General features: G+C 42.2%; 1 protein-coding gene across 4 annotated transcripts; it reads left to right on the forward strand.

Annotated features, from left to right (window-relative positions):
* The first annotated feature begins 8,359 nt into the window (after nt 1–8,359).
* On the forward strand, nt 8,360–11,424 carry LOC133912873 (LOB domain-containing protein 36-like). Of its 4 annotated transcripts, none has more exons than XM_062355821.1 (3): nt 8,360–8,519; nt 8,694–9,773; nt 10,815–11,424. In XM_062355821.1, the coding sequence occupies exon 2, from the start codon at nt 8,715–8,717 to the stop codon at nt 9,591–9,593; it is 879 nt and encodes a 292-aa protein (XP_062211805.1). In that variant the 5' UTR covers nt 8,360–8,519; nt 8,694–8,714; the 3' UTR covers nt 9,594–9,773; nt 10,815–11,424. The 4 variants fall into 4 exon arrangements, with proteins under 4 accessions (XP_062211805.1, XP_062211806.1, XP_062211803.1 ...); XM_062355822.1 differs by having other exon boundaries at nt 8,697–9,773; XM_062355819.1 differs by having other exon boundaries at nt 8,361–8,519; nt 8,685–9,773.
* Nucleotides 11,425–14,302: the final 2,878 nt, after the last annotated feature.

A 14,302-nucleotide genomic window follows, 5' to 3' on the forward strand; every position in this document is an offset into this window, starting at 1 on the left:
ATTGCTGGAAGTACTTAGACATTCGCCACTCTATTGACCTCATGCACGTAGAGAAGAATATCTTCGATAGTCTCCTCGATACAATGCTCAATATGAAGGGGAAAATAAAGGATCATGAAAACACATGAGCTAACCTTGAAGAAATGGACTTAAGGCCAGAGCTTCATGCCAAGGATACGGATAAAGGAAAATTCCTACCCCTATCTTGCATCACCCTATCCAAGAAGGAGAAAAAAAGAATTTTGTGAGTTTTGCACAGTGTGAAAGTTCCCTCTGGTTACTCATCCAACATTAGAAGACTCGTTTTGGTGAAAGAGCTAAAATGGTTGGTGGCATGAAGACTCATGATTTCCATATGATGTTGATGCAGATGATTGCAGTTGGAATTAGAAACATGTTGCCAATTGGTGTTCGAGAGGCTATCATGAGCTTGTGTTTTTTTTTTAATTCAATTGGTTAGAAGGTACTCGATATGAAGTGCTAGCCGAGCTAGAAAAAAGACATTTCGAGACTCTATGTCTTATCGAGAAGTATTTCCTACCATCCTTCTTCAATATCATGATCCATCTCACTACTCACTGTATGAAGGAGATTTATTTTCTTAACCCCGTGTTCTTACATCAGATGATACATATGAGAGATTCATGGGTGTTCTCAAGTAGTACGTAATGAATCAAGCTTTGCCTGAGGGTTGCATCGCACAATGTTACTCTATGAAGAAGGTAGTATAGTGGTGCATTGATTACACGGACCCAGACAACCCAATTGATGTACCTCATTCTTGCCACGAGGGTAGGCTCACTGGTCAAGGTATTCTGGGAAAACATGCAATTACTCTTGAGCCAAAGGCATATAACCAAACTTATTTTCTCTTGTTGCAACAAATGAGCGAAGTGTCCCCATATATCGATGAGCACAAGCAGTTGCTTCTTCAAGGGAATCCAGGACAGACCAAAGCTTGGCTTGCGAAGCAAAATATGCAAAGGTTCAACACTTAGTTTTGAGACCGAATCAATCAATCGAGTTCTCCTACAAGTGATTTGATCAAGAAACTAGCAGTGGACCCTATATACACAATTACAACATATCAAGGGTATGATATAAACAATTACATATTTTACACGGTTGTCCAAGATCAGGAAAGCACATATCAGAAAAGTGGTGTCTGTATAGATGCTTAAGATAATAACATGCACATGAACACATACTACGTTCAGATAGGAGATATGAGAGCTGGATTACATGGGATTCAAGGTACCCCTGCTTCGGTGTCGTTGGGTACACGAGACAAAAGGTATTACGAAAGACAAATAGGGATTCACTAGTGTTAATTTCAAATATGTCAGATATAAGGACGAATCTTTCGTACTCGCTAAACAAGTCACCCATGTGTTATATGTGACTGACATGGCAAATAAGAAACTTCATGTTGCATAGAATGAGAAGACTTCATACATGTGTTCTGACAAATAACAAAGGGATCTATGTTAAGAAAGCACGAAAATAGTGAGTACATGCCAAATGATGCATGAATTAATGTAACCTTAAATTTGTAATATTTGTAATATTCAATTAAGTCTAAATTTCATGTGAATTGAAACCCTAAGTTTAAATCTATGACACTGTCAATATCTTGTTATTGTATTTTGATGAATTTAGATTACTTGTGATGAACTTTCATGAATTTTGATGAATTCTGATGAATTTCGATGAATTTAGATGAATTTAGATGAATTTCTAACTATTTTTGAACTAATAATTTCTAAATTCTAACTAGGCTAAATCTAAATCAATATTCCCATATGGGGTTTTCTAATTAGTAATTTCTAATTAACTAATTTACTAACTTCAGCAAACTCAGTAGTGAAAGTCATTAGTGATGGGTAGTAAAGGTAGTGGTGACGGGTGACAACAATGACCCGTCACTAATATCACTAATGTGAAAGTCATTAGTGATAGTTATAACCCGTTACTAATTACTAGTCTATATATAACTCAAACCCTAGCACCAAACCTCTTCTTTCCCTATTTTGCCTAACTCCCAAGCGCCCTTGTCCTGCCGACGCCACCGCCCTCGTCCTCCCACCGCCGCCTGATGCCGGCCTTCACTCTCGGCTCTCGCATCTCGCCAGGCACCAGCAGTCGTCGCAGGTCACGACCACACCGGTGGACACCCGCGTCTCCAGCCAGCAGCCACCCCGCCCTCCCGCGCCTACAGCCGGAAGCCGACCAGCCCACCCGCCCGTGCCTCCACTCCCTCTAGCCAGCAGCCGCCCCACCTACGCTCGTCCTTCCCCCTCATTTCCCCCATGGTATGGACTGGTTCCCCTCTGATTTCCTCATCTTTTGGGGGCTGCCATGGTAAGGGCGGTGCTGTGGTGGTGTTGCAACAAGGAGAGAAGGCCGGGAGGTGTTGCGGTAAAGGAAGTGGAAGGGAATCGTCGATCAGGTCAATGTTTAGTTGGTTGTCGTTGTGATTTCTTCATTTCCAGTGAGTTCCCCTTGTGCAATGGAGGTTAGGGAACCTGTTGCCATGTGTTTTCAGGGTTTCTGCGCGCTGTTGTACGGGGCAGTTCTACTGTTCAGTGTGTTTTAGCTATCTAAATAATTTTCCTGCAAAAGTGGTTAACTAAGAAAGTTGTAGATTACTCTGAAACCTAGCTTCTATATAAATTTCAGAATTTTTGGATGTGTAGTTTGAGAGTAATCTATGTTGGATGCCTGCTGTGTTGCTGTGTCAGGTCTTTTAGACAGCCCTGTTCGAGGTTAGTTTTAGTGATCCTAAAGATTTTTATGATTTTTCTCATAATAACGAAAGTTGTAGACAATGGGAAGTTTTAGCTTCTGTCAAACTTTAAGAATTTTTGGAGTAGAATCCTGTCCGTTGTGGCCCGAGGATGGGTGCTGGTCTGGAAACAGAGAGATGTTCTGTTCTCTGTTTTCCGTTTACGCTCAGTTGCAGTAGGAATTAAAATGTGGTATCTCCACAGAAGTCGTAACTTTCATTCTGCAATTTTCAGAAATGCTATTATTTGCTATCATATCACGTGTACATTAAAATATAAAAGAAAGAAGCAGCATTGCTACAGTTAACCGAGCACAACATTTGCTGTTTCGCCTGTTTATCGGGTTGGCATGTAGGAGCCCTTTTCCTACAGTATGTATATACTCAAGTATTTTTTATTGTGGAATATTATATTGTGGAATATTATTATAATTTCTCATGTATTTTTTATTGTGAAATATTATTATACTTGCTCATATTATCGCAATATTATCTTTTATATATACATGTTGTTCAGTTCTTTCTTTGCACATGATATTCAATGCCTATATGCGCAAAATGCTATTAAATCTTTGTAAGGTCATGCTTATGTGCTGTGTTATCTATTTTTTCTTTGATGATGAGATTTAGGAAATTAAAATATATTTGTAAGAAAAATCCTAAAAGTGAATTTAGTTAGCGTCACCTATATCTTCCGTTCAAGAGTATTTAATTATAAATATGACTTAGCAACATGTCATATTTATAAGAAGATGATCCTAAATTATCCATAAATTTTGGATAATTCGAGAATACGTGGGTCAAGTAGGTTTATGTGCTCTTGTATGGTTCTAGAGATAATTTTAGTGATATCCCTCTATTGTTCTCCAGATACACACCCTCCTGGCTTGTTGTCAAGATGTGTATTTGAAAAATAGTAGAGAGATGCTGCCAAAATTTTCTCTAGAATCATACAAGAGCATAGAAACCTACTTGGACCATATATCATTGAATGAGATTAAGACCTATCGTTGCTTATGTAGAAACTAGGATCCTTCACTATAGATAAGATGTATCATATTTGGATGTTAATTTATATTTATAAGAAAATCCTAAAAGCAAATACAGTTACTATATTTGGATGTTAATTGTATCTACTCTATCGTTTCTATTAGATGTATGCCAATGAGTCTTCATGAGGATCCTCTAACGAAGGGCAGTCTCTCAGTCAGACGTCTATATCCCTCAGCCCTCTCGACAGCTCCATCCCTAGTGATCACCACCGGGCTCCGAATGGATTGCCTTGAATCAGAAATCTGGAACAAATTTAGAGTGGAGTCCGTATCGGCTTAGGATAGAAGAGAGGGCTCGCTGCTCTGGCTGCCAACACAACCATGGCGTGTGAAAAGGCCAGGGAAGGTACCGTACTTGGGGGTATCGAAGGCACATAAAACACACATGTAGCCACCTATTCGGAGGATCGCCCATATTTCGATCCGAGAAAAGACATCAAGCAAATCCAAGTATTTATTTTCATTACTAATAACTTGCACATCCAAAGGACGTTTACAAAGGAGGTATTAACAAACGAAAAACAAATCCTAAGAGAGCAACCCAAGAGAAAAAAGAGTACAAGGTGACAATCAAGGATGCTACAATCGGTAGCGCTTGTCGCGACTAATGCACTTCATCTGCTGCCTATGACTATGAAGGCTAATATAGTAGCCAATCCCTAAGTCCCCAGCGGATGAGGAAGAGGACGTAACAAACTCCGTCATGGCCCTATTCAGCTCCTCCTCAACATTTTTCTTCTTTGCCCTGACCCCCTCCACCTTCTCCTCCGCATTAATCTCCCTCTCCTAAGAATCTCAGTCGACCTCCTCTTCATCATCATAGATTGTGATGATCTCGACTGGAGCAACCGGTTGGATCGGAGGCCGAGACGGAGCAATGGGTGGTAGACTCCTCTGCAAGGAGGGGAGTATCATGGCCGTCAACTCCAATCCCGCAAGTATCAGCGCTGACGCTAAAGGAGACCTCGCCATCGAGAATGTTGACACTCTGATGATGAGGAGGAGGACGCCATACTCTAAAAAACTAAGGAGAAACGCTCCCCTACACAAGTAGGGAAGGATCAGCTAGGTGAACCCCAGTTTTTATAGCCAGGCTGAATGGTTGCACACTCCTAGGGAAGGAAACAGAATAATTGTGGGCATCGTTTCGCGGCGATTCCAATTACTCCCCCTGGGGGGCTCGTGGCCATGCCCCGACTGATCCCCGTCCATGTGGCATCATCCTGCATCGCACCTGGGTTTTTTGTGCACACGTCCCATTGGATTCATAAACCAGACCCCTTTTGGTGCATGCAAGGAGCAGGGGTGCCAGACCCCAAGCAAAACTGCACATAACCCCGTCAAATGCACCACCATTAGCTGAAAGGCTCGTGGCCACGTCCTGGCTAATACATGTCCACATGGTGGCATCCTACGGTGGCACCCTGGGTTTTTGTGCATCTATCTCGTCGCATTTATGAACCTAGCCCCTTCCGATGCATGCAAGAATCGTGGTTACAAGACCCCAAGCGAGACTGTACACAACCCCATCAGATGCCACTATGTAAGAAATTAGCAAAGTAGACACCACATTAGTGACGGCTGCTCAACATGCGTCGCTAATGTCCTATTAGTGAGGAGTCCATTAAGGATGCATCACTAATGTCCCTTCTGATCGGGACCAGATATAGACCCATCACTAATGAGTGGTCATTAGTAACGGGTCGTAACATGACCCGTCACTGATGATAATAGTGACGGACCAAGTTGTGACCTGTCACTAATGACTACGTCATTAGTGACAGATCGTCCTAGGCTAGTCATTAGTGACGGGTCAAGTTGTGACTCGTCACTAATGACTAGGTCATCAGTGATGAGTCGTCATAAGCTAGTCATTAGTGACGGATCAAGTTTTGACCTGCCACTAATGATAAGGTCATCAGTGACGGGTCGTTCTAGACCAATCATTAGTGACGGGTCAAGTTGTGACTCAGCACTAATGATAAGGTCATCAGCATCCTAGGCTAATCATTAGTGACGGGTCACAACTTGACCCGTCACTAATGATCCAGTTATTACTGATGTGTCGCCTGTACCAGTCATTAGTGATGGGTCAACTTGTAATCCGTCACTAATGACCAACTCTAGTCAATAATGACAATATTCGCAAATATTTTTTATTTTTATTTTATTTTTCTCACCTCAACAATACTAGAATAGGAACTATTGTACATTTTTGCTCAAGTTTGATATAAGATGTGGCGGCTATGGATACAAATGCGCGTTCTGAAAACGATGCAGAAACTTCTAGGGGCGAGAACTCAATCTTCCAAACCATTTTTGTCCTCGAAAAATTCTCTGAACCTGATGAAATGGGGGGAAATGGATGTAACGTTTTCTGTATATATCCATAGAGTCAAAAAAAAAAAGGTCGAAATCGGAGTCCATATGCAAAAGTTATGTCAGTTTTACCGAATGCACTCCGAGTCACGTATCAAATTATAACACTCGATGAAATTTGGCAAAATTAGTCATTAGTGACGGGTCATGGTTATGACGCGTCACTAATGACCTCCGGCAAAGAAGGTTAAAATGATAAAATATCCGGTTTCTATCACAACTACATGATAACAGAGGTGGTAAGGTGGCTACATGCGTAAGTAGGAGGTCGTGAGTTCGATTCCTATGGAACGCAAACTTGAAAATAATGTGAAAAAGCGTGGTTTGTGACCCTTATGAGATGGGCCTGCGTTGGGATGGCTCGGGTGAAAAAAAAATATTTTTTGACATTTTTATGTCCAAAAAATATGAAAAATATTCATTGGTTATTAGTGATGGGTCAAGTTTACAACCCGTCACTAATGACTGAACATTAGTGACGGGTCACGATTATGACCCATCACTAATGACCTATCATTAATAACACGATAAGAGTGATAGGTATGAGACCCATCACTAATGCCAGTTTTCACCCGTCACTAATGACTTTTTTTCACATAGTGTGTACTGCCATTATCACATGCTATCCAGTACTTATGTTGAGAACAAAGAAAATATCTTGCCTCCACGCATAACCCCCACAATGACTATTAAAGTGGCAAGAAGACTCATCATCAAAGAAGCTAAAGGGTTTACTCTGGCTTCCGCACGGACTCCAAAACATGGTGCCTCTGCTAGCATCTCAACGGCCTTTGGCTTCGATGTTATCTACACCTTTGAGCCTTTCCGCTTCCATCAGGCCCTGACATCGTTGCTTACGGTTATTACTGAGAGACTCTAAAATGGATTGAAGCTATATCATGGGATATCCTGACTATAATGCTGGGCTAGAGCTAGTTCCTTTTTACATCTGCTCACACCTTCTCACCTCGAGTTAGCGAATAAGGGGGTACTGTTAGGGAAAATACCTCTGCCCACAGACATTGCTAAAAGGTCACTACCATAAGCTCCTCTGGAGCCCTTGGGCTCCAGATCTAAAGGAGGCTGAGAGACTCCTCTATGGATTGAAGCTATGTTATGGGATATCCTGACTATAATGCTGGGCTAGAGCTAGTTCCTTTTTACATCTGCTCACCCCTTCTCACCTCATGCTAGCGAATAAGGGGGTATTATTGAGGAAAATACCCTAGCCTACAGATATTACTAAAAGGTCACCACCATGAGCTCTTCTGAAGCCCTTGGGCTCCCGATCCAAAGGAGGAAACCTGGCTTTTGGAGGCCATAGGCCCCTCCAGCTAATGTCCCCTAAGATAAGAGAAAAAGCCATCCTTCAGGGGAGGTTGGGGTCGTCTCCGAGGACCCTCGACACCCTAGTCTCGCTAGCCTCACAGAGCCCTAGTCTCCCAGAGCCACAGTCTCCCGAAACCACAACCTCCCAAGGGTCTGGCTTCCCGAAGCCCCTGTCTCCTAGAGCTTGGGTGGGTTCCCCGGAGCCCATAGGAAAGGGCCATCAGACCTTGAAAAAATATCAAGCAGAGTGGGCCCACCAGCCGTCCTCCACCTGCAAGGAGGTAACATACATTTAATCCCTGACATCTTAGTAGTGCGACACCTCAATAGGTGACTGACAGAATAACACATATTTAGGGCTACTTGCATCACTATATCATCATAGTAGATAATATCTTCTAAATTAGTGGCAAAGATATTCTACTTAGACTCGTGTTGTGTGATTCAATCGGCTCTAGCCCTATAACATATTATGATATTTATATCATTGTAAGGACATACTTATATATCTATACATTGGATAGCGCTATCAATACAAATCCTTGCCATCAAATCAATATATCAATCATTTTTATCATTAACATATTTGATATTCTTCTCTTCTCTTCTTCAGCCACTCCTATAAGTGAGTCTCACCGTACTTATTCGTATAAGATATCTTCTTACGTCAACACATATGTACTAGAAAAAAATAGGAGGTCAAATTTTATACATTAAGTTAAAAGTGGGATGCAGTTTGAAACGGAAATAGTATACGTAGGCCCGGTATTTTGAATCGTAACCCCAACTAACCGGGGCCCACGCGTGTAGTCGGTGCAGCCCTCCTTCCCCCCGAATAACCAAACTCCTGAACGCCTCATCCAGATCACGCATCCCCATCTCTTCTTGCTCTTCCCTCCTCCGTCGTCCTCGTCCCCGCCGCGCGTGGAGTGGAGATCGATCCATCCGGCCCTGAACTGATCCCTTCTTCCTTGGTAAGGATCAAGCCCTAGCTCGCCCGGAGTGGCTTGTTCGTTTCGATCGTTTCGCTGTGCCAAATCACCAAATCTTAACTTGGATCCACCCCGTTTGTGGCCCACGTTGGGAGATGCGGTGGTTAGGGTTCGATCTCACCTCGCTCTTTATCTCTCTATCTTGAGGACGAGAAGCAGGAGGCGTCGGAGGCTAGGATGTCGTCGTCGAGCTCGCCGTGCGCGGCGTGCAAGCTGCTGCGGCGCAAGTGCACGCAGGGGTGCGTCTTCGCGCCCTACTTCCCACCGGACAACCCCTCCAAGTTCGCCAGCGTGCACCGGGTGTTCGGCGCCAGCAACGTCTCCAAGCTCCTCAACGAGATCCCGCAGGCACACCGGGAGGACGCAGTCAACTCTCTCGCCTACGAGGCCGACGCCCGCCTCCGCGACCCCGTCTACGGCTGCGTCTCCTACATCTCTGTCCTCCAGCTCAAGATCAAGCAGGCGCGCGACGAGCTCGCCGCCGCGCGCAAGGAACTCGCGAGCTACATCGGCCCCGCCGCCTTCGCGCCCTTTGTCGCCGCGCCACAATACCGCCACCATCACCACGCCGCCGCGCAGTACGCGGCCGCCGTTCCCCTCGCCGCCGCAGCCGGGATGGAGCTCGGCGTCGGCGTCTCGTCGCAGCAGGGGCACGGACACGGCCACCCGCACCCACACCAGCAGATCATGATGCAGCACCAGCACCTCCACCACCAGCAGCTGGCGGAGGCGCAGCAGCTGGCCGCCGCGGTGGAGGTCGCCAGGGAGCAGGACTTGATGATGAGGCAGGCCGCGGCCTACGCGCACGCCGTGCCCAGGAGTAGTGCCGGCGCGACCGTGGCAGTAACGTCGCCCGATGCGGTGCCGTACGAGGGCGGTTTCCTCTTCCAGCAGCAACCGCAACCGTCGCACGCGCAGTCGGCGGTGGCGCTGACATACCAGATGGAGCCGTCTCCGCCGCCGTCGTCGTCGGGACAGTCGCCTGCTGAAGTGTCGCACCAGCAGCATACGGATCGAAGCGACGAGGGCAGCGGCGGTGTGGGGCCGCCGGCATGACCTGACGGCCGCACGTCCGCCGATCTACGTCCGCCACCACCGTGTCCTTGTGCTTTGTTTAACCTTTTGTTTTCTTTGGTGTTCCTTGTTCGTTATAATTTTTTCGTCTTCTTGATCATATGGCAAGGCATCCGTGATCCATGCCTCCCCAAGGCAGGCGAGGTGGTGATCCTTCTCAAGGTATTCTTCTTTTTATCCACCTCTTGCAATTCTTGATTTCGCCTTGTGTTTGATTGTCTTGTAACTTTCTTGTTCTCTAAAACCATTTATTTGTGCATAAAAATACTTTGTTTGAGCTAACAGTGCATAAAAATAATTTTTTATCCAACAGTGCATACAAATACTCAAAACAATGTTTACCAATCCAATCCTTAAAGAAAGTAAAGGAAATGTGTATACAGTTTTTCCTTTTCTAATCGTTCCATGAGTTTATTAATTTTTTGGGTGAGATTGCAATTTGTTTGCGAGTGCCAATTACTACCTTTTACTTGTTTCTTACTAACACCAATTAACACTGACATATTAGTACCGCATGTAGAATGAGTGGAGATTTCGGGACAAATTGAAGTGGCATTTGAGTTGATGAATTGATCACTCATAGTAGTATAATGTTGTGGCTTCATGAAATGACTATCCGGTGATGGCCTATTATAGACTTAGTTACCAGTAAATAACATGCTAGCTCTCTAGATTACAGTAAATGCTGGCCATGGGCGTATAGATGGTAGCTGACATGTTTAAAATGTGCAAGATCTAAAATTACATTTCTTTCGTTTATAGATTTGATTGCTAAAACTCAGTTATCCTTCTTTATAGTTCTGTAATTACAGTGTGTCCTTGTAGATAGCTTAATTATGGAAAAGGATTGATATGCTTTGAAGTGTTAACAAAGTAAACAATATAATACTATTGTGCCTACGGTGATCCCTAAAAAAGAAAAGTTTCTGGGATGATCGCCCCCAAAAAAAATGTGTTGATGCCAAGGATGAAATGTATTGATTGCAGTGCTAGTTACTTTCAGTAAGCAAGAGTAGTACAAACAACATATCAGTTTGATGGTTAAAGAAACACAAGTGACCAATTCTTACAAGATAATCTGTGTGTGACGCACAATAATATTCTAGTTTAGCAATTTGTACATGCCCATGACCCTATTGTGTTCGGATATGATGCGTGTCTCTCTTTCTATCTCTAGCTGACCCCTTGCTGCACATCTCACAGGTTCTGGTCGACATTGGCATATGTGTACACTAGGCATTATGCATATGATATATGCAACTGCTGAACCCAATCAATTTCACTCACTGACATCATTCACCTGGAAATATGCTGTGTCAGGTTCTTCATGAGTTGCCTTTCTTCCTCAAGAGTGAGAACCAAATAAATGCAAGACAGAAAGAGTGGTAGGGGGACAGATACTCAACATGGATCAGTGTAACAGAGAAAAATTAATGGCGTGAAGGTGGAGAGAGATGAGGGTAGAGGTAGACAGAGAGCAGCTGTGAGATAGAGAAACATGCATGGTGTGTGCAGAAGGGAGCAGTAAGCATAAAGAAACAATAACAAAAGGGGAAAGGAAAAGGAAGAACATATATATTGGTTTTACTGCAACATCCTTTTCAAGGACTGTATTGGCTACATATCTTGTTCACTTGTGCATTTGTCATTGAACATAGATCATCTTTTTTCGCCACTGTTATTATTCTTTTTCTTTTCTTTTCTTTTAATTTTCTCCTTTTGTTTCCATTGCTAAGTTTGTTCTGCCATCTTGTGTATAAAGAAATGAAATACTTCGTTGGAAATAAATGAATGAAGTTAGTCATTTTATGGCGCATTTTTCTGGATTATATTATTTGGTAGTCTTATGCATATGGATAGGGCCATAAAATGTTCCTGGAACTTCATCATAAACCTGTTAGTGTCCTGCTGTCCTTTCATTATCATAAGCACAGTTTTATGCTGTGTTCTATCTTCATAAGGGTACAAACAAGCATTCTCTTGACAAATATATATGCCTGCAGGAAACTCCATATCTCTAGGCATGCTGTTGCATTCACGCTTTTATTTCTAGTGCGGGTCGCCAATTGTACATGTCAAGAGAGCAGTGCTATACTTCCAGGAGCTTCTCAATATCTCATGGATAGATGTGTACCCTCAGAGTCACCACAATCCAACTTGCCAATAGTACTACCCCTTCCATTCATTACACATGGCTGCTACCACTAACCTGTAGACATCACATGCTACCTGCAGGGTTTAATTTATTAGTAAAAATAGAAAATTATAAGTTGACACATACGCGCATACACCCTACCCACCAACACCACATTCACACATGACTGGTGGTAACTAGAAACCTAGATCTTTTACTATTTGAAAGTTTCAAATTCAATGTGTATTTGAAAAGTTTAATAACCGGCAGAATTTTTGGTAGCCAGTGGTAGCCAGCCAATTTCCTGAAAATATGAGACAATATTTGTTGAATATCTGAATGATTTTGTTAATGTTGTGCCAATTTCTACTAATACCATAAGAATGTTCCATTTCCAGTGGTAACACACACACTGACTGTGTGCATCCTTATATGGTGCAAAGGCTCGAAGTTGACTTCCATTTCTAAAACACACACACAGAACCACAACCACCACCAGAAGAAAATAAGGTGGCGTGAAAATATTTTTCTCCAGGTATGCAAAGAGATCAATTTGGTAAGACATGCATTATACTACCTCCATTCCAAAAATAATAATTTTATTACCAGTTCCAAATAAAATTTGTATGATTTCTTTTAATCCAATCCTAATTTGTATAGGTACCATACACACTACCTCATAATGGGTTATCATATACTGATTTTAAATCGTATTATAGACGGGTATGTGTTCCATCTCTGCAAAAGTATTTGTGATATCAACATTGTTACAGACGGTTACAAATCCATCTGTAATAGAGCTATACATAGACGGATCTAAATATGACATGTGTCTGTAATATAGCTACACACAAATGATTTTTTTTTTTTTGAAAATCTATCTGTATGTATTAAGGGCCACAGACGGATTTTAAGGAAAAACCGTAACCACTAGTGGAAGACCTTTCAAAGGAAAAGGTTGGTTGGGAGCGGGAGGGAGTGTGACCCTTTCCCCCTGAAAAACCATTTTGCTTCCTAGCTATCCTCATAATATGTCATACATCATATAAATAAGAACATCGTAGGTATATACATAAGAACATCACACATGCATATACATCACATGCATCATATTTAAATTAATTAACACATAAGAACACATTGTTAAAAAATAACAAACATTATTCACAACATAAACTCATACACAACAACATGAATCTCTAATATCTGATCTTCAAGGATTGAGCAACTTCAACAGCACACCTATGTTTCACCACAATCTCAACAAAATATTGTCTTTATACATCATCTTGTTGTCATCAGGATCAAATTCCATCCTGACTAACTCAGTCGTGCGTTAGGACCAAACAACATTGCTTCTAAATCTCTTGTCATTATTAAGTAAGAGATCATGGTTCAAAACACTCTTGTAGATCACAAAAATGTATCCACTGTGACGAACACCAATAGCAAAATTTCAATCAGGAATAAAATGTCACAGAACACGATTCACAGCATAAATTAGGTCCATAGTGGTACCCTTCACAACAGCGAATAACACATGCTCCACAGGACCAAAATCGACACCAAACATCCTTGCCATGGAAGCATGCATAGGAACATCCCAACGCTTGATAGTAGTGAATAAAGACATATTGTATGCACATCTGGGATACACAACAATAATATTCAATACACAGAATCAAACCCTAACAAAACTGTGATGTAATTCGAACTCACCTTGGTGCATGAAAGGGGATTCATAGCCTAGATATTGAATCATATAGACACATACAGATCTTACAAGAAGCTATCTGTGACAATATCATAGACGGGTTTTTCTAAATATGTCAGTGTTTGTATGATAGAAACAAACGGATTTGTAAAAATTGCATGTGAGTTCTAGCACACTCAGACGCCTGGTCATGTTACAGACACGTCTGCTTAGCAACCGTCTCTAGGTATTTTGTCAGTGACAGGTCCTAAAAAACCATCTGTGTCACTTTGTCTGCTTTCACTGTTTCTGTTGTAGTGACAGGAAAGTCCAATTACCGCTGGTAACACACACACACACACAACCACCACTAGCAAAAAAAAAAAGACACCATAAAAGTCTCCTTCTTAGAGCACGTATATTCATGGGTTATAAGAAGAGATAAATGAGTTAGCACCGGTGCTAAGGAATATAGATATAGGTGCTAAAGCTAAAATGTACGGCATTGGTGCTAAAGATTGTAGTGGTGCTAACTTCATTTTATTAACAAAATTAAATATCTTCAATCACCTTAGCACCTATAAAAGGGATGCTAAGTGATAAAGTTGAAGTGGCTAAGAGAGATGGTGCTAGATAACTACCATTAGCACATAACTCAAGGTGTAACCGATGTACATGCTCTTAAGGTGTAAGAAGAGAAATTAATTTGGTAATAATACTACAACCATAAAAAAAATGTTTTATCAAGTTGGTTGTTGTTCCCAAAAAAACTTGCATTTTTTTTCTATACTATGGCTGAGGGAGCATTTTCCATTAAACGCCTCTTTTAGTTGCTTATTGATAGTAGTGCGAGGTGCATGTATA

This window comes from Phragmites australis, chromosome 3 (assembly GCF_958298935.1).
Source record: "Phragmites australis chromosome 3, lpPhrAust1.1, whole genome shotgun sequence".
NCBI classification, from domain to species: domain Eukaryota; kingdom Viridiplantae; phylum Streptophyta; class Magnoliopsida; order Poales; family Poaceae; genus Phragmites; species Phragmites australis.